At 46.1% G+C, this 18177-nt stretch overlaps 2 protein-coding genes across 2 annotated transcripts; both read left to right on the forward strand.

Annotated features, from left to right (window-relative positions):
• Positions 1 to 2745: 2745 nt before the first annotated feature.
• On the forward strand, positions 2746 to 5101 carry LOC136195461 (uncharacterized). Its single transcript, XM_065984786.1, has 7 exons — positions 2746 to 2886; positions 2948 to 3314; positions 3361 to 3544; positions 3696 to 3754; positions 3809 to 3922; positions 3969 to 4315; positions 4598 to 5101. The coding sequence occupies exons 1-7, from the start codon at positions 2749 to 2751 to the stop codon at positions 5099 to 5101; spliced, it is 1713 nt and encodes a 570-aa protein (XP_065840858.1). The 5' UTR covers positions 2746 to 2748.
• Positions 5102 to 13606: 8505 nt separating this feature from the next.
• On the forward strand, positions 13607 to 17299 carry LOC136195462 (mucin-5AC-like). Its single transcript, XM_065984788.1, has 10 exons — positions 13607 to 13681; positions 15972 to 16080; positions 16136 to 16270; positions 16325 to 16465; positions 16516 to 16542; positions 16593 to 16724; positions 16777 to 16917; positions 17007 to 17039; positions 17098 to 17186; positions 17237 to 17299. Exons 1-10 carry the CDS (start codon positions 13607 to 13609, stop codon positions 17297 to 17299), a joined length of 945 nt encoding a protein of 314 aa, XP_065840860.1.
• Positions 17300 to 18177: the final 878 nt, after the last annotated feature.

The following is an 18177-nucleotide window of genomic DNA, read 5'->3' on the forward strand; positions in this document are numbered from 1 at the left end:
GGCACGAAACCGTCGCTCTAAACGAATCCTCGTACAGCCACGCACTTCACGAGTCGAATCGCATCCGGGATGCCACGACAACAGACCTGTGTACCAGAAAAAGTCACGTGATAGCGCGAGTTACGCATGCCTCTTCTACTTAATCTCTGGTGCCGGCACCGTGTTTCGCGGCCTGGCCCCACCAGTGGCGTAGCCAGGGGGGTGCTTTGGGTGCTCGAGCACCCCCCTCAAGTTTGCTGAAATAATTAAACTAGATAATGATGGCCCGTTTTTAGCCATCATGTGATCCCCGAACACCCTTAGCACGGTGTCCGATCTCTGTTAGTGCCTACAGCATGTGCATTATGGGAATCACATTGCCTAACCACACCTTAATCTGCCCGGAAATATGTACTTTCTGTAAAAATAGGAACTGGTAGCTATGCCTTTACTCCACAGATTTTAAGGTGTTCTGTTTACATGTATATATCAAAAGAGCGATTCACCTGTCGAGTAAAGGTGACACAGAGTTACCCTTCCCTGCATGGCCCCCCTCGGGTGCATGATTTAGTGACACGTTATCAGCTAGCTCGCAGTTGGATTTGCGTGCTGCGAGCAAAGACAAACCCAACGTGCTCCTTTACTGCGTTCCCTCGATGAGCGTTACTAATTAAGCTCAACTGTTATGTGCCAGTTATGCTATGTAATATGCCTACATATGTACTCGTTCCAGAAAATTTTGTACACAATCCGGGGTTACTATCTCTGCTGTGTTACTTTGGGCCTACGCACTGTTTTTTGTTAGAGGCCTTAATTAAACAGCCAAATAAAAAAGGGGCGTGGTCCAAAAATTTTCGCGCGCAAACCTCAGCACCTACCTCCGCTTAATCCTGGCTACGCCACTGCCCACGTCCTTCAATACTTCCCGAAATTCAAAGTAATGTCGCGCGATGGTGACGTTTTCACAAAAGTGAGGCCCCCTAAAGGGTCTCTTCGGCTGTTTTTCGCATCTCAAAGCAGAAGGAAAGCCTTTCAAGCGAAAGTCGTTTTTTCTGTTTGTAGGAATACTCAAGGCCTACGCTGAGACGGGCATTCGAAGAGGCTCATTGGATCTTCATCGAGCTAGATCCAAAAATACCCTTCTCTTCTTCGAGGCTCGTCGTTCTTTTGTCGTGCATCGGAGGCTTTCCTACGACGACGAGACGCTAGCTTAGAGGCATTTTTTACTTCAGTTTGATTATACGTACGTGCCACGTTCACAGCATCCGCTACGGGCAAAAGTCTCGTGGCCCGGGTTGTAGTGAACCCTTAAAAGGGACCTCACCTATTTTCTCGACTTTTTTCTCAAGTAGAACGAGTTCCACAGTTTTGATGGACGAGAACGTGCTCCACGGTTTTGATGCGCGAGAACTTGCTCCGCAGTTTTGATTCGCGAGAACGTGCTCCACTGTTTTGATGCGCAAGAACGCGCTCCACACTTTCTAAACGATAGAGTAGCCAAACAGTGTGACGTGCAAGAAAAGAAGCATTTTAGATAAATGATAGAATTTATAAGTCTTATATTGTGTATTTTAGGCAGCTGCAGTCAAAGCTGAAGCAGTGAAATCAATCGATTACAGTTGCAAAAGAATGAACGACTTTATTGCGTTCTCTTCTCGAACTCGTTTACTCGGTGATAAATTGTTTTAAAATTAAATGCGATGAGGTATCTTTCGTTTCAGATCCTCCTAAAGCCTTCTCCACAATAAGAAACAGAAGTTGACAGTCTTATTAAACGAAGTAGCAGCATTTCTTGGCGTAAGAAATTTTAGTGGTGAACCGGTAAGCGTCTCCAAGCCTGTTTGAACAAAAACTTTCACTTCTTCTTGTTCACAATTGGTTTTGAAACAGGTTTTTAATCAAATGCGTTAATTGTCAATGGTCGGAGGCTATAGCAGCGGCTAAAGCTCCTGCAAAAAATTCTTGCATCATTTGGAATATCTGCAGTTTTTGCCGGGATTGGGTCGTTCATGCTTTCATAAACCAGAGCGTCAACGAGTTTATCCAAAGTGGGAAATGAAGTGTTCTCAAAGCTGGCGTACGCTAGGAAAGGAATTTTAGGCGCATGACTGATGACGTATCGCGAGTATGACAAGGTTCTTTTTTTCTCCACGGAGTATGGGAGAAAAACGGCCTGACAGGCGGATGGTATTGTGTCTTCCACATCGCGATTAAATGACTCGAATACGTCATGTTCTATAAAACCCACTTCTCAACCGTTTTTGATTTTAGCCTCTGGCTACTTTGACTGCAGGCTCCTAACTCGCTCTCACCTTCTCGTTGTTCTGACTCCATCGCTTCCCTATCCGGGATTGGTTGAAACGTTTAGTCACGTGTTCCGCAATGGATGCCGACAAGCCTGAGAAAGTTTCTGTAATATCGTCATGGAGACTTTGAAGAAAACTTTCCCGCGCCTTTTCTCTGTTAGCGTGCGTGATCGCAAAGTGTATGAGCAAGGAATTTAAATTTGAAAAGAAATTGGAAAGGCGAGTATATTCATGTAACTTCGAAAGCTAATTATGAAAGTAATTGGGACTGATTTACCAGAATCGAACCACGCCATGAATGTGACAACGACATATTAAGCTATTAATCCTTAGACAGACCCAATTGTATTTTGGCGTTACTCCGTCAAATTGCAATGCTGCTTATGAAGAAAATATTATCTGTATCGACGCGTGCTCGAGCTCTGTATAATTGCTCACGCCCACTCACGTGCGAACCCCACCCATGACGTTGCAAGTCGAAGCAAAAGACGCAAAACTGAACCTCTTTGCAGTCGGTTGCGGAATTATGGTGCTAGCCATTGCGTCTACACCGTCGCTCTTCTTCTTGTACCCTAACTGGGACTTTACCTCAGAACGTTTGGTACTCACAATTAATTATACATGTTCACACTGGAGCACCACTTTATCTCTTTCACTTCAAGGAGCAAATCGTTGCTAGAAGGAACGTTTCTTTTGTGAACGGAAGCAGTTGTAACGTCGAAATTTCGCTGCCTAGTAGCGTGGCGACAGATTTGTTGGCGAAACCTGATGTACAGAAACTCCTATCTCCTTCCCTACTCCCTTTACTACGCACGCCCAAGTGCTTTCAGCTTTTGAACGTTCTTTGGCAACAACCAAGCAGTGAATCTGTTTTTCAAACGCTTACTCCGTTTGAAATTCGAGGCATAATGCGTACGTTGAACGTCTCCTTTGATGAGCTGAGAACAGGCCTTCGTGATGCTAATATCAGCATCTCAGCTGTTGTTTCATTAATAAATTCTTATTGTCTCGATAGGTTCACAGATTTTGGTACTTTGGTAATTAAAATAATTTTCTTCTTATGAGATATGTTTAGGATGCCAGAAAGACTTGATGTTGAGAAATGACTCCAGTCCGTGCTGCTACGTTTCGTGTCTCAATTGGAACTGGCTCGGAGAGTCGAAAAGAAGGATCGATTTAATTCTTTTTGCCGTGACGACAATTGCCGGTTTTGTGGTACTTGTTGCAGCAACAGTTTCAATAATCGCAATCAAATCAAAGTAAGAGAATACTTTTAGCAAGCTCCAGAAGTTAGAAGCACTTATCTTAGCTAGCAATACAAATGATTGTAATGATAGCGATCTTCCATCTTAATTAATTGTGGAGCTAACTGGTGGTGTGGACATACAGTTATTAATGGGTCTTTCACAGGCAAAAGTTTCCTCACCTCATGGTTTCCTTTTACATCTTGCTTTCTCTTATGACGATGCGTGAGTGGTTAATGTCTTTTTTGTCAACTTCAAATCGAGGAGTTTTACTTACAGCTTTTTCCGAATTGGTTGGGCGACTACTTGGACGAGAGAAAGCCCTTTGCTGCGGTGAACAAGATCTTCTCAAAGCTCTGCGATCGGATTCTTGTACTTTTTCAATCGTTCGCAGTATGAATTTTAATACCTATGTTGCTCATTTTTATTATTTTTGTAGCAATGATTCAAAATTTCGGCTACGTTTCTAGCGTTTCGTGGGGCGTTGTTGGTTTTGTGAATCTGTGGATAGCCATTGTTCTTTCAAAAAGCCGTCTGTTTGCTACTTGTAAAAACACGATTCACGCCGTTGAGGCTTTTTTGGTCTGGGGCACCGCTTTTGTGCTTGCAGTCGGTCCCTACTGGCTCGAGGGAGAAAGTGCGTACTACAATCCTCTCCTTTGCTACTCCTGCTCAACAATCCGAAACTCGCTCCTTTATAATCTGTTCCTCGTTCTACCCCAACAAGTTAACATTGCCGTCGGCGGACTATGTGCTGTTCATTTGGTTTACACACTAAAGAAGCAGGTAAGAACATCCATGGACAATGGATGCATAGAACAGCAGTCTAAACAACGGTGTACCTTAGTATATACCAAGTTTACAGAGGAGTTTGTATTGTTACCCCTGTAAAAGCAGCCAAATGTGCTTGAATGCTTTAGGTTATTGCTAAACAAATTAGCATGTTTAACATAATAAGAAAGATCCCAAGGCTAAAAGTTCGATGCCACACTGCCTAACCGCTATTACAAAACGAGACGCTAGAGTCTTTTCTAAGTTGCTACCATAAATTATTTTTTACATTCTTAGAGTTTAAACCGGCAAGAGCTTTTTTCATCTGTTCAAGTTCAGGACTTACAGCAAAAGAAGCACGTCAGTCAGTTGAACGATCTTCAGCGTCGTTTCGCCTTTTTGCTGGTCGTCGTCTTTGTCGTGGAAATCATCATAATTATAAATAGTTTCATCGTATATGCGGTTCGCGATAGGGTAAATTTGAACAACTTTGGAAGTTACGTCGAATGCGTATATCTTGCTTTGGAAGACGAGTGTCAGAGCAAGGAAAAGTCGATAATTGAAAACGTAACATTTGCGTTTTTGATCGTTTATCGCCTCGCTTTTTTGGCGTCTCTCTTTTTCCTTGTCGTCTTTTTTTGGACGGCCAAGGACTTCCGAAAGTTTTGGAAGAACATATACGAGCGTTGCTACAAGCGAACAGTTCGGCCCGACGACAAAGTGAACCTGAGGGAGAGCTGCTCTGAGAGAAGTTTCAACACTCAGAGAGGGGCACCTACTCAAGACCTCGAGTTGAGTTAGCCTGCACGATAACAGCTTGGTGTTTCATCTTTGTAACTAGCTAGTCAGTTACATGATTACATCTATGGCTTCTACGATTTAATTAGGCAACTAGCACTATTATTCGCACACTAATAAGCAGAGTCCGTGAGCTGCAAACATTAGAAACGCTTTGATAAAGATTCTAGGTTTCGGCGAATCACCGGCCCGGAATGCATGATGAATTGTCCTAATTTGAATCATTGGCTTGGCTATGCAAACAGGTAACGTTTGCACGTCTTTCGGAGGTTGTAATGCTGACTTTTGGCCGAAATGCGATTCTAACGTCGACACGACCTCGTCATAACGTTTCTGAGCGCGATCAATGGCTCTCTTTGCAGTATAAAACGTCGGTGTCATATGGCAAGCGTAACTGTACCTGATAAGATTGAGCATGCGCATTAGCTAAGAATTGATAGACTCTGTTTGCTATTAATACTATGCAGTTTCTAGAAGTAGAATTTGCTTCTTGAAATGGTAACCGGTAGTAACGGTGGAGTTATTGGAGGCTAACGTGATTGTGGCGGTGGTGATGGTGGCGGTCATGCTGTGATGGTGATGGTGGCGGTGGCGTTGGTGATGGTATGTGAGAAAAGGAGTGGGTTTCCTACTACCTTCCTCCACTTCACCTTGCGACTTGCGACGGCCTGCCAACGGTAATAGATAAGTAGAAATAAATACATTCAGATGACAATATTATAGATTAAACCATCATTATTAGAAAAAAATTGTCATTATATCCTTCTATTCCACTACCTATAAAACTGAATTTCTAAGAGGGCTATAATCAATGGACAGGAAGTGGACATGGATAATGAACTGAAGGTGAAGATGTAATGATGAAAAACGGCAATGAGAAAAATGATACACCTATTTTCCGAAAAAATGATCACACCCACAATGTAGGCGCGGTCAACACGTGCTTGCTTTCGTCATCACGAATATAACCTAGAAATGATATAGCTGACCTTTTCGCGGCTTACCATATTGTCGCGACGGTTTGCCGACGCGCACTCGCTTCGAAAAAACACGCGTTCTAAAAAGGGGCCCCACTAAGAAACAACGCCCTGGTGTTCGGGGCTCTCAAACGTGATCGGCCAAAATCGGAAAGTGTGTGTCTGTCTGTCTGTCTGTCGGTAACGCTCACGTCACAATCGCTCTTAGGCCAATCACACACAAAGGTGCCATTATGACATCACATTCATTGTGATGTCATAATCTCCCGTATATTTCACAATGATATACCAAAAAGGTGACGTCACAGTAGATTGCAACCCCGGATGGTGTTCAATAGTTTTCAGCATAGATATAACAGCACTGTTATATCTATGTTTGATAAACATAACGGGCACATAACAGTGAGCTTATTAGTAACGTTTATGAACGCAGTAAAGGAGCACGTTGGGTTTGTCGTGCTGCGAGCGAAGCTCCAACTGCGAGCTGATAATGGGCCTCGTGACACAATCACCTGAAAAAGTTGGGCTGGGGAGGGGTAGCTCTGTGTCGCATGAGATTTCAAATTAGCTTATTGTAGGGTTTTGCGGAAAATAATGCAGGTCATGGTTAGGCAGGCAGTGTGATGCACATTATGCACATCTGTGGTAAAGTAAGATACGGGACTTAAATAGGGAGGGTAGAATGGGCGTGTAAAGGAAATATAGATCAGTCTTGGTTCTGACTCGAGTAGGCGAGGATCTCGTTTATTACACTGGTGACAGGAGTACCATGTCTTCCACCGACAACGACGGCCAGCCCCCGGCTCCCGTCGACGTCAAACCACCCACCGACACTGTTGGTGCTGCAGCCAACCTCCGCTACAGCGCCCTGCTTCCCCCTCCGTTTCGTAACAGCAGCGATCAATCGTGGGACGACTGGGAGGAGGATTTTCAAGCTTGCGCCACTCTCAACGCCTGGGACGACGCCACTCGCTGCCACATTTTGGGTATGCGTCTGCAGGGTCCTGCTCGCGACGCCCTCCGTGCTCTTTCCTCCGACACAAAGTCCAAGTTTTCCTCCCTCGTCGCCGCGCTGCGCACCCGTTTTCTACCGGCAAATCGTTTGGAGGTTAAGCGATAGACGTTTCGCCTTCGCCGTCAAAGCCCCGCCGAGTCTCTCTTGGATTTCGGAAACGCGGTCAACGGTCTATCCGCGCAAGCGTTTCCAGCGATGGACTTGACTCAGCGCGATCTGCTGGCGCGCGACCAGTTTCTGGATGGGCTGCTGGACCCGAATCTTCGTCTTCGTGTCCGATATGGCGCCCCGACCAGTTCGGACGACGCGGTTCGCCTTGCACTCGAAGCTCACGCCGCCGAAACGGCAGAAAGTCGCCGTCGTTCTCAAGATTCGTCCATTTCCGGCGATGCTACAGCGGCGCCACATCCACTCGTCGCGACGGCCACGCCTGCCTCGTCTTTGATGAAAGCCGTCGAAACGCAGACCGCTCTTCTCACCTCTGTGTTGGAACGTCTCACCCGCAACGACGCTTCGCCCCACCCTGTCTACGCCATTCCCTCGGGACTCCCAAGCACTCTTCGCGCGCCTGTTCCGGTTTCTCAGCGTCGCTGTTGGGATTGCGGACAGTTTGGCCATATTCGTATTAATTGTCCGAAGTTTGGGGGGAAACATGAAAATTCCGCACAGTGTGTCTCTGAGCATTCGCGCGAACATACGCCCATAATTCATTACGTCGCCGCCCTCCAGGCGTCCCCGTTATCCTCCGACTCTATTTTTCAAGTCGCTGGCGACACTGAACGGCGTGTCGTTCCGTTGTCTCATTGACACCGGAGCAGCGATTTCCATCGTTCCGCCGTCTTTCGCGTCATTCCCTGTGTTGCCTTGCACCGAGCGCCTCGCGATGGCGAGCGGTCACACGGTGCCTGTTGCTGGTGTGGTCGAACTTCCGGTCGCATTCGGTTCTTGGACTACCCGACATTGTTTTCGTGTTGCGGATATAGCAACGAATCCAATCCTTGGTGCCGATTTCATTGTTAGTCATGGCCTGGACATTGCTGTTCGAACTCGCAAACTGCAACTTCCTTCCGGTGCCGCGTGGCCGCTTCTCACCCCCGCGCCGGCGCCGTCGCCATCGCCTTCTCCACCGTCAGCGTCGCAGCCGGTGTATTCAATTGTTCTTTCCGAATCTGTTGTTTTCGCGGCGGATCAACGTGAGATGATCGTCGCTGGGTTGGTTGTTGACGCTGTTACGAAAGAACCTTGTCGTTCTTCGTCTGGTCCATTGTTATTTGAACCGCTAGAGACTTTAGAGAGTAAATCGGATCTACTGGCTCCGGCGTCGCTGGCGATCAACGCTACCGGCATAATTCCGGTACGACTTTACAATACGGCGGGAAAACGCAAGCTTTACAAAGGCAAACGTCTTGGAACGGCGGACGTGATTGATCAAGAGCAGTTGACCGCCTCCGTTTTCGACGCTGTTCCCACCGATGATGGCTGGACTCCGCCTCTTGGCCCTACGCCGCAATTGTCACCTTCCGAGCGCGCCTCGCTTGTCCGGCTTCTCGGCGAGTTCCGCGATATCTTTAGTCGGAAACACGCTGACCTCGGACGCACCGACGTGACCCAGCACCGCATTGTCACTACCGAAGACGTCCCCGTTCATTCACCGCCGTACCGCCAGCCCTATCATCTCCGCCCTGAGATTGATCGTCAAGTCGCCGAGATGCTCGACATGGGTGTCATTACACCTAGCTCCAGCCCATGGTCTTCGCCGGTCCTGCTCGTTCCCAAAAAAAATGGATCATTTCGATTCTGTGTGGATTTTCGTCGTGTCAATGAGCTGACAGTGAAAGATGCCTACCCTATCCCACGTATCGACGAGACTCTCGATGGGCTCTACGGCGCAAAGTATTTCAGTACGCTGGATCTGGCGTCTGGCTATTGGCAGGTGATAATGGCCGCCGAAGACCGTGCTAAAACAGCCTTTTCTACAAACGGCGGACACTACGAATTCGAGGTTATGCCTTTTGGCCTGACCAACGCCCCCGCAACGTTTCAACGCTTGATGGATCTCGTTCTACGTGGGTTACACTTGGACACATGTATGGTGTACCTTGACGATGTCCTCGTTCACTCCCGCACGTTTACGGATCACCTCGACCACCTGCGGGCTGTCTTTCTACGTTTTCGTGGTGCTGGTTTAAAACTACGCACCGAAAAATGCCAGTTTCTCCGTCCGGAGGTTCCGTACTTGAGCCACGTCGTTAGCGCTGCTGGAGTTTCTACCGATCCAAGCAAGATTTCAAAAGTACGCGACTGGCCGGTACCGTCTTCGAAATCCGACATACGTTCCTTTGTGAACTTTGCCGGGTATTACCGCCGGTTTATTCCGGATTTTTCCGCCATCGCTGCACCACTCCACGACCTCGCCGCGCCACGCACATTGTTCTCTTGGACACCAACAGCCCAGACGGCGTTCAAAACGCTTAAGACAAAGCTTACGTCTGCTCCGGTGCTGGCATTCCCCTGTTTCAACACTCCGTTTCGCCTCAAAACCGACGCCAGTGATATCGGGCTCGGCGCTGTGCTCATGCAAATTATTGACAACGTGGAGCGACCGATCGCTTATGCTAGTAAAAAGCTCGATTCAGCGGAGCGCAATTATAGCGCAACGGAAAAGGAGCTGTTTGCTGTGAAATGGGGAATGGCGCACTTTCGTCCCTATCTTCTCGGAGCAAAATTCGTCGTCGTTACGGATCACCGCCCCCTTGTGCACGTTCGCACCATGAAACAGCCCGCCGGAAGAATGGGTCGTTGGCTGCATGCTATCAGTCAGTTTGATTTCGAGGTGGTATACAAACCCGGGCGACTTCACACGGATGCCGACGCGCTGTCGACGATCTGCGCCGCTACGACGCTTCTTCCCTCAGTTTCAGCGGACGTGCTTATCGCTGCTCAAGCCGCCGATCCCGCTATTGCCGCGGTAATTTCTCGTCTACGTGCGGGCGCCGACCGTCCACCGGCTGCAGGCATGTGGAGAACTGGAGCACTTCGACGTTTTCGCCAAATATGGTGTCAGCTTGAGATCGGCGGCGATGGCGTGTTGTACCGCAATACCCGTCTTGGAGCACAACTAGACAAAACGAAGATTCTGGTTGTACCGTCGACTCTCGTTCCGGACGTTTTGCAGCAAGTCCACGCCGACCCTATGGGTGGACACTCTGGCGTCAACAAAACCATTGCGACTCTAATTCAGCGCTACTATTGGCCCGGTTTCTCTTCGTCCGTTGACGACTACATTCGTCACTGCAGCACCTGCCAGAAAACAAGCCCGGCCGTGCCGCGTCCGAAAGCACCCTTGCAACCGATTCCAGTTGGAGGACCCTTTGAGATGATCGCGATGGATTTCTTAGAGCTACCACGTACCGCCCGCGGCAACCGCTACGTGTTGGTGGTTTCCGACTATTTTACCCGCTGGCCAGAAGCTTTTGCCACAGCCGACCAGAAGAGCGAAACAGTCGCGCGCATTCTCATGGACGGAGTCGTGGCGCGACACGGCCTGCCTCACGTACTGCACTCGGATCAAGGACCGAGTTTCGAAAGCAAAGTCATCCGTCATCTTTGCGACTGGCTTGGCATTCGAAAGACGCGCACTACGCCGTATCACCCACAGGGCGACGGCTTGGTGGAGCGGTTTAATCGAACGCTATTAGGCAAGCTACGAGCTTACTGCCACAACAACCCGCATGATTGGGATCGCTATCTGGACACCGCGTTAGGATCGTACCGGACGTCCACGCAAACGTCGCTAGGCGCGTCCCCTTTTGAATTATTGTATGGGCGGCGTCCTCGTCTCCCCACCGACGCGGCATACGGAACGTCCTTTCCTGACGCAGTCGACACAGGCGAACACCTACGAAAAATCCAAGCTCGCATGGCCGCTGCCCGAGAAGTGGTTGACGCCACACTTACGGCCGCTCAAGACCGCCAACAACGAGGAGCCCCAGTTCACCACGAGATTTACGCTACCGGGGATTTAGAGTACCTCCACAACCCTGGTCGTCTGCGTGGCAAAGCTCACAAGCTACTTTCGGTCTGGGACGGACCGTTTCGTATCGTCAACACAAAAGGAAGTCACGTTTACGTCATCAGCCCGGTCGACAAGAAAGGCCGAAAGCGTTGCGTCCATCATGACCGGTTGAAGCGATGTTATCGTAGACGTGACGGTGATCTCGATGTCTACGACACCGAGCAAGCGCCGTCAGGGGAGCCCTTGTCTCGCAGACACGCTCCTGCGGAAGAACAGGCAAATTCCTCTACACCGCCGTTGGAGGGTGAACGACAGTCTGTGCGTGATATAGAGATCGACAACCGTAATAACGGGACGGTCGAGGACAGCGAGCCTGCGTTCACTCTTCCAAACACGGCTTTTATGCTGTCACCAACCGCAGGCCTCGTCGAGCGAACGGAACCGATAGCGGAAGAGCCCGATACGGACGTTCCCGCGGGAGTTGATGAGACCGTTCCGAGAGTGGAAGCCCGCAATGCTGATGTGCCCGAGCCAACCGCGCTGAACGAGGGACCTCCAGTTCAGTTAGTGCCTGTTCGCGAACCGGAACCCCCGGAGCGTCCACGCCGCACCATCCGGCTGCCTCGACATTTCGACGGATTTGTAATGACGTCGCGCGCCGACGAGGAGGACGAAAACGACATTTGAGATTTGAGAACCCCCTAGAGTATGCAGTGGTGTGGTAAAGTAAGATACGGGACTTAAATAGGGAGGGTAGAATGGGCGTGTAAAGGAAATATAGATCAGTCTTGGTTCTGACTCGAGTAGGCGAGGATCTCGTTTATTACACATCGGCTTTCCTAAAATTGACAGATACCGTGTTGAGGGTGTTCGGGGATCACATGATGGCTCACAAAAGGCCATCATTATCTAGTCGTATAAATGAACTAATTCCCCTCCCACCAGGGCACGCGCGGGCGACGCCCGCGCGCGCCCTGGTGGGAGGGGCTCTCAAACGTGATCGGCCAAAATCGGAAAGTGTGTGTGTGTCTGTCTGTCTGCATGTCTGTCGGTAACGCTCACGTCACAATCGCTCTTAAGCCAATCACACACAAAGGTGCCTTTATGACATCACATTCATTGTGATGTCATAATCTCCCGTATATTTCCCAATGATATACCAAAAAAGGTGACATCACAGTAGATAGCAACCCCGGATGGTGTTCAATAGTTTTCAGCATAGATATAACAGCACTGTTATATCTATGTTTGATAAACATAACGGGCACATAACAAATAGCTTTCTCAAGGGAATGCAGTAAAGGAGCATGTTGGGTTTGTCGTGCTGCGAGCGAAGCTCGCAGCACGCAAACCCAACTGCGAGCTGATAATGGGCCTCGTGACCGAAGGGACAGAGGTTGCCGTAGGGAGGTGTAGCTCTGGGTCACATAAGATGTCAAATTAATTATAGATTTTTGCAGAAAATAAGGCATGCTAACTAACGTGGTTAGGCAGTGTGATGCGCATAGGCTTTTCTAAAATTAGAGTAAAAGGAATTAGATAGCGTACTGAGGGTGTTCGGGGATCACATGATGGCTCACAAAAGGCCATCATTATCTAGTTAGATCACATGCCTACAATCATGCACGTTTCTTCTGCGCACGCTCGTTTTTCTGTTAGACTTTTGGAGGCGAAATGGAGAAAGTAAGCGTTTTTCCGCTTCCTGACATTGAAACAATTGCTCTACGTATAGAACAAAAAGGAATGATCAATCGAGACGAGGGAAAAAAGCTCCGAAGGCGTTTCGGAATCGCTCTTCTTAGGCGAAGTCGTTCTTTACGTCGTGCAGGGACTTTTCAGCATCGATTCGGTTCTTTTTTTCTTCTAGGAGTCTGATCGAGCGAAGCGATTCAGTTCTCTCCTCGAGCGCGCCGAGTTGTACACGACGGATTCGACGCTTCGTCCTAAAATGCAGCACGAGCTACAAAAAGCTTTGAATGAGAACGAACTTAGCGTCTCTGCCGAGTGAGTTGAAGAGGGTCCCCCGAGATCCTTTGGAGTGGTTCGTGCTTCATTTTGTGGTAGGCGTTAGGCAGACGAATTTATAGTGAAAGAGCAGTCGCATTATCTTACGTCGTTTTCGTGGTCTCCTTCTTGTACGCGTTACGAAGTGTTTGCTCATGTTTTTTCACTGTCTTTGTGCAGATATTGAAAACGGTGAAATGACAGATTATCAAATACGTGGGCTCAACTGGCGAATGTCGTTTTTCGATCAGCGATCAAATAGAATTTTGGCTGATGCAATTTTTCGAAATTCCTTAGTTCATTGCATGATTTGATTTTTTTAAGGTCTAAGGAAGACGTTTCAGACAGAATCTCTTCCTGCCTATCTGAAGTATTTGCGAGCCATAGACGTTCCTCATCTCATCGTCGCTCCAAAATCTACTCTTCACAATTGACTGGATGGATGAATTCGAGTGCTGACCGAAGCGTTTGCGGAAATCAATGAGGCAGCCGGAAACATGACGGAAGCGGTGAAAGATTTGAAGAATACGTTGAAAATGGCGGCAAGCAAAGCGGGACTCACGGCTGGAATGGTAAACTGAGTCGATGATTAGAGATTGAACTCAATTTCCTTAGACCGTCTCCCATCCTTATGAGTCGATGATTAGAGATTGAACTCAATTTCCTTAGACAGTCTTCCATCCTTTATGAGTCGATGATTAGAGATTCAACTCAATTTCCTTAGACAGTCTTCCATCCTTATGAGTCGATGGATTAGAGATTGAACTCAATTTCCTTAGACAGTCTTCCATCCTTATGAGTCGATGGATTAGAGATTGAACTCAATTTCCTTAGACGGTCTCCCATCCTTATGAGTCGATGTTTAGAGGTTGACCTCAATTTCCTTAGACAGTCTCCCATCCTTATGAGTCGATGATTAGAGATTGAACTCAATTTCCTTAGACAGTCTTCCATCCTTATGAGTCGATGATTAGAGATTGAACTCAATTTCCTTAGACAGTCTTCCATCCTTATGAGTCGATGGATTAGAGATTGAACTCAATTTCCTTAGACGGTCTCCCATCCTTATGAGTCGATGTTTAGAGGTTGACCTCAATTTCCTTAGACAGTCTCCCATCCTTATGAGTCGATGATTAGAGATTGAACTCAATTTCCTTAGACAGTCTCCCATCCTTATGAGTCAATGTTTAGAGGTTGAACTAAATTTCCTTACACCGTCTCCCATCCTTATGAGTCGATGTTTAGAGGTTGAACTCAATTTCCTTAGACAGTCTCCCATCCTTATGAGTCAATGTTTAGAGGTTGAACTCAATTTCCTTAGACCGTCTCCCATCCTTATGAGTCGATTTTTAGAGGTTGAATTCAATTTCCTTAGACGGTCTCCCATCCTTATGAGTCAATGTTTATAGGTTGAACTCAGTTTAATATTTTGGTTCTACGAAATAAAGATTAGACCCTGAATTTAATATTTAGGCCTGCGGTAATAAAGATTAGGCTCTCAATTTAATATTTAGGCTCTAAGAAATAACGATTAGGCTCACAATTTATTATTTAGACTCTGAGAAAGAAAGATTTAGGCTCTCAATTTAATATTTATGCTCTTAGAAATAAAGGTTAGGCCCTCAATTTAATATTTAGGTCCTAAGAATTAAAGATTAGGCCCTCATTTTAATATTTAGGGCCTAAGAATTAATGATGATTGCCTCATCTTAGTACTAAGGCTCTAAGAATCAAAGATTAGACCCTGAATTTCTTGTTTAGGCCTTAAGATATAAAGATTAGGCCTTCTATTTAATATTTAGAACCTAACAATTAAAGATTAGGGTTACAATTTATTATTTAGGCCCAATTTAATATTTAGGCCTTAAGAATTAAAGATTAGGCTCTCCGTTTAATATTAAGGTGCTAAATATTAAAGATTAGGCCCTAAATTTTATCTTTAGGTCGTAAGATATAAAGATTAGGCCCTCCATTTAATATTTTTGGTGCGAAGAATAAAAGATTACAATTTCAATTTAATATTTAGGCCCTTAGAATAAAGATTAGGCCCTCAATTAAATGTTTAGGCCCAAAGAATTAGAGATTAGGTCCTCAATTTAATATTTAGTCTCTAAGAATTAAAGAGGAGAGCCTCAATTTAATATTAAGGCTCTAAGTATCAAAGATCAGCCCTACATTTTACATTTAGGTTGTAAGATATAAAGATTAGGCCCTCCATTTAATATTTAATTGCTAAGAATAAAAGATTAGGCTTTCAATTTAATATTTAGGTCCTGAGAATTAAAGGTTAGGCCCTTAATTTAATATTTAGGCTCTAAGAATTAAAGATTATGCCCTCAGTTAAATATTTATGCCCTTAGAATTAATCGATATGCATAAACAAGAACCAACCAAATGGTGGAATGTGCTACAATTACGAAGTCCGGTTTCTGTGCCCTTGTCCTAATTACAAAGGCTTGTTCATCGATTATTTTTAACTGCAGTAATGATGGGCGTTTTTCATGCAGATTTATTTCAAAACTTGACCGACTCTATTTCTACAGAATCTTCTCCACTAAACAATCTGACACTTTCTTGTAAGCAACGAACATATAGAGGCTGTCTTAGTAACTTTCGACGTGTTACAAATTCTACAGCTAAAAATGAATCACTTCTGCCTACCAACGCCATTATGTCATCTTCTCTTTTAAGTTTTCTCGGTAAAGGAAGTGCGTTTCTCGAGTTGTTTAAGGCATTTCTGCTCTTTGCCGCATTTAGCAAGAAAATCAGACCTCGTAATTACAAGTAACAAACTGACAGATTCATCTTCATCTTTCGCGGTAGAAGGCACTATGAAAAATATTGGTTTATATTTTCGCGTAGACCGCTGTGACCTTCAAGACATCCGTCAGTGTTGAAGTTCGGCCATCAGAAATTCAGACAAAAGCTACTTCGTTGCCACTTCTACCGAAAACTCCTACTCCCGTTCTAAGTAAGGTCAACTGTTCATCTGATAATAAATGTAGTTGCTATGATTGGAAATTTAGAATGCTGGACAGATTGGTTCAATATTGATAACCCAGGGTGGACAGGGGATTATGAAAAATTAGAAACTCTTCGCAATGCAGGATACAAAGTATGCAAGCAACCCGAAGCAGTTCGTTGCAGAACAGTTCACACTCGTAACACAGCAGAATAAAGCCGACTTATGAAGTCTCAGTTCTGTCCATACCCAGACATAGATGCCAAGTTGACCGGAAGAAAATTGACCTGCTCGCCATCAGTGGGGTTCTTCTGCGTCAATTCTGACCAGGATTGGGGTAAAACGTGCCTCGACTACGAAGTAAAGTTTCTCTGTCCCTGCAACTACGTTGAAGGTAGGCTCCAGCAAAGTTTGTATTAATCAAACTAATGTTTATGAACCTAGCTCCAACAAAACCTCCGTTTGACTTGCGTATGGCATTTGCCTTATTAGATTTGTATGATCCATGCAGGCGTTTTTAGGCATGGGGTGTTGGACAGCGTGGCTCGACAGAGACGGTCTTGAAGGCACTGGAGATTATGAGCAGCGTTACTTATTTTCTCGCCCTATCTGCGACCGTCCCGGCGCTGTACAGTGCCGCAGGACATCCAATCGTTGGGTCATTGTCATTGTAACAATGTGAAAAGAAACGTTCTTTTTATGTAGATCAAGAAGCACTGAAAACAGGCCAAAATCTATTTTGCACACCAGCTATGGGACTGGTATGCATAAACAAGAACCAACCAAATGGTGGAATGTGCTACAATTACGAAGTCCGGTTTCTGTGCCCTTGTCCTAATTACAAAGGCTCGTTTATCGATTATTTTTAACTGCAGTAATGATGGGCGTTTTTCATGCAGATTTATTTAAAAACTTTACTGACTCTATTTCTACAGAATCTTCTCCACTAAACAATCCGACACTTTCTTGTAAGCAACGAACATATAGAGGCTGTCTTAGTAACTTTCGACGTGTTACAAATTCTAGTCAGTGTTGAAGTTCGACCATCAGAAATTCAGACATTAGCTACTTCGTTGCCACTTCTACCGATAACTCCTACTCCCGTTCTAAGTAAGGTCAACTGTTCATCTGATAAAAAATGTTTCTGCTATGATTGGAAATTTAGAATGTTGGACAGATTGGTTCAGCATTTATAACCCAGGGTCGACTGGAGATTATGAAAAATTAGAAACTCTTCGCAATGCAGGATACAAAGTATGCAAGCAACCCGAAGCAGTTCGTTGTAGAACAGTTCACACTCGTAACACAGCAGAATAAAACCGACTTATGAAGTCTCAGTTCTGTCCATACCCAGACATAGATGCCAAGTTGACCGGAAGGAAAGTGACCTGCTCGCCATCGGTAGGGTTCTTCTGCGTCAATTCTGACCAGGATTGGGGTAAAACGTGCCTCGACTACGAAGTAAAGTTTCTCTGTCCCTGCAACTACGTTGACGGTAGGCTCCAGCAAAGTTTGTAGTAATCAAACTAATGTTTACTCGCCTAGCTCCAACAAAACCTCCGTTTGTCTTGCGTATGGCATTTGCTCTATTACATTTGTATGATCCAGGCGTTGTTAAGGCTTGGGGTGTTGGACAGCGTGGCTCGACAGAGACGGTCCTGGAGGCACTGGAGATTATGAGCAGCGTAACTTATTTTCTCGCCCTATCTGCGACCGTCCTGGGTCTGTGCAATGCCGCAGAACGTCAAACCGTTGGGTCATCGTCATTATAATAATGTGAAAATAAAACCGTTTTGTTTACGTAGATCAAGCAGCACTGAAAACTGGGCAAAAACTATTTTGCACACCAGCTATGGGTCTTGTATGCATAAACAAGAACCAGCCGAGTGGAGAAATGTGCTACAATTACGAAGTCCGGTTTGTGTGCCCTTGTCCTGATGGTAAGATTTTCTCATACTCTTAGAAGCGTTTTCCACAGCTGTACAATTAAACTTCCAGGTCTTACGAAAGTACCTCCTACTTCGCAATTGATATCATCTCTGCCACCACTTCAGTCTGGTATCAAAAATAAACCTATCGTGTTGTATGTTGTGCTAGGAGCAATTG

Source organism: Oscarella lobularis, chromosome 14, assembly GCF_947507565.1.
Source record: "Oscarella lobularis chromosome 14, ooOscLobu1.1, whole genome shotgun sequence".
Taxonomy (NCBI): domain Eukaryota; kingdom Metazoa; phylum Porifera; class Homoscleromorpha; order Homosclerophorida; family Oscarellidae; genus Oscarella; species Oscarella lobularis.

What these genes read in the sequence shown, in the direction of transcription:
- LOC136195461 (XM_065984786.1), top strand. Translation starts at nt 2,749, where the DNA reads ATGACGTTGCAAGTCGAAGCAAAAGACGCAAAACTGAACCTCTTTGCA. An exon ending in CGATAGGTTCACAGATTTTG is followed by an intron (nt 3,315 to 3,360) that starts GTACTTTGGTAA and finishes AGATATGTTTAG; the next exon opens with GATGCCAGAAAGACTTGATG. An exon ending in ATAATCGCAATCAAATCAAA is followed by an intron (nt 3,545 to 3,695) that starts GTAAGAGAATAC and finishes GGTCTTTCACAG; the next exon opens with GCAAAAGTTTCCTCACCTCA.
- LOC136195462 (XM_065984788.1), top strand. Translation starts at nt 13,607, where the DNA reads ATGACGGAAGCGGTGAAAGATTTGAAGAATACGTTGAAAATGGCGGCA. An exon ending in AAAACCTCCGTTTGACTTGC is followed by an intron (nt 16,543 to 16,592) that starts GTATGGCATTTG and finishes AGGCGTTTTTAG; the next exon opens with GCATGGGGTGTTGGACAGCG. An exon ending in AAACAATCCGACACTTTCTT is followed by an intron (nt 17,040 to 17,097) that starts GTAAGCAACGAA and finishes TACAAATTCTAG; the next exon opens with TCAGTGTTGAAGTTCGACCA.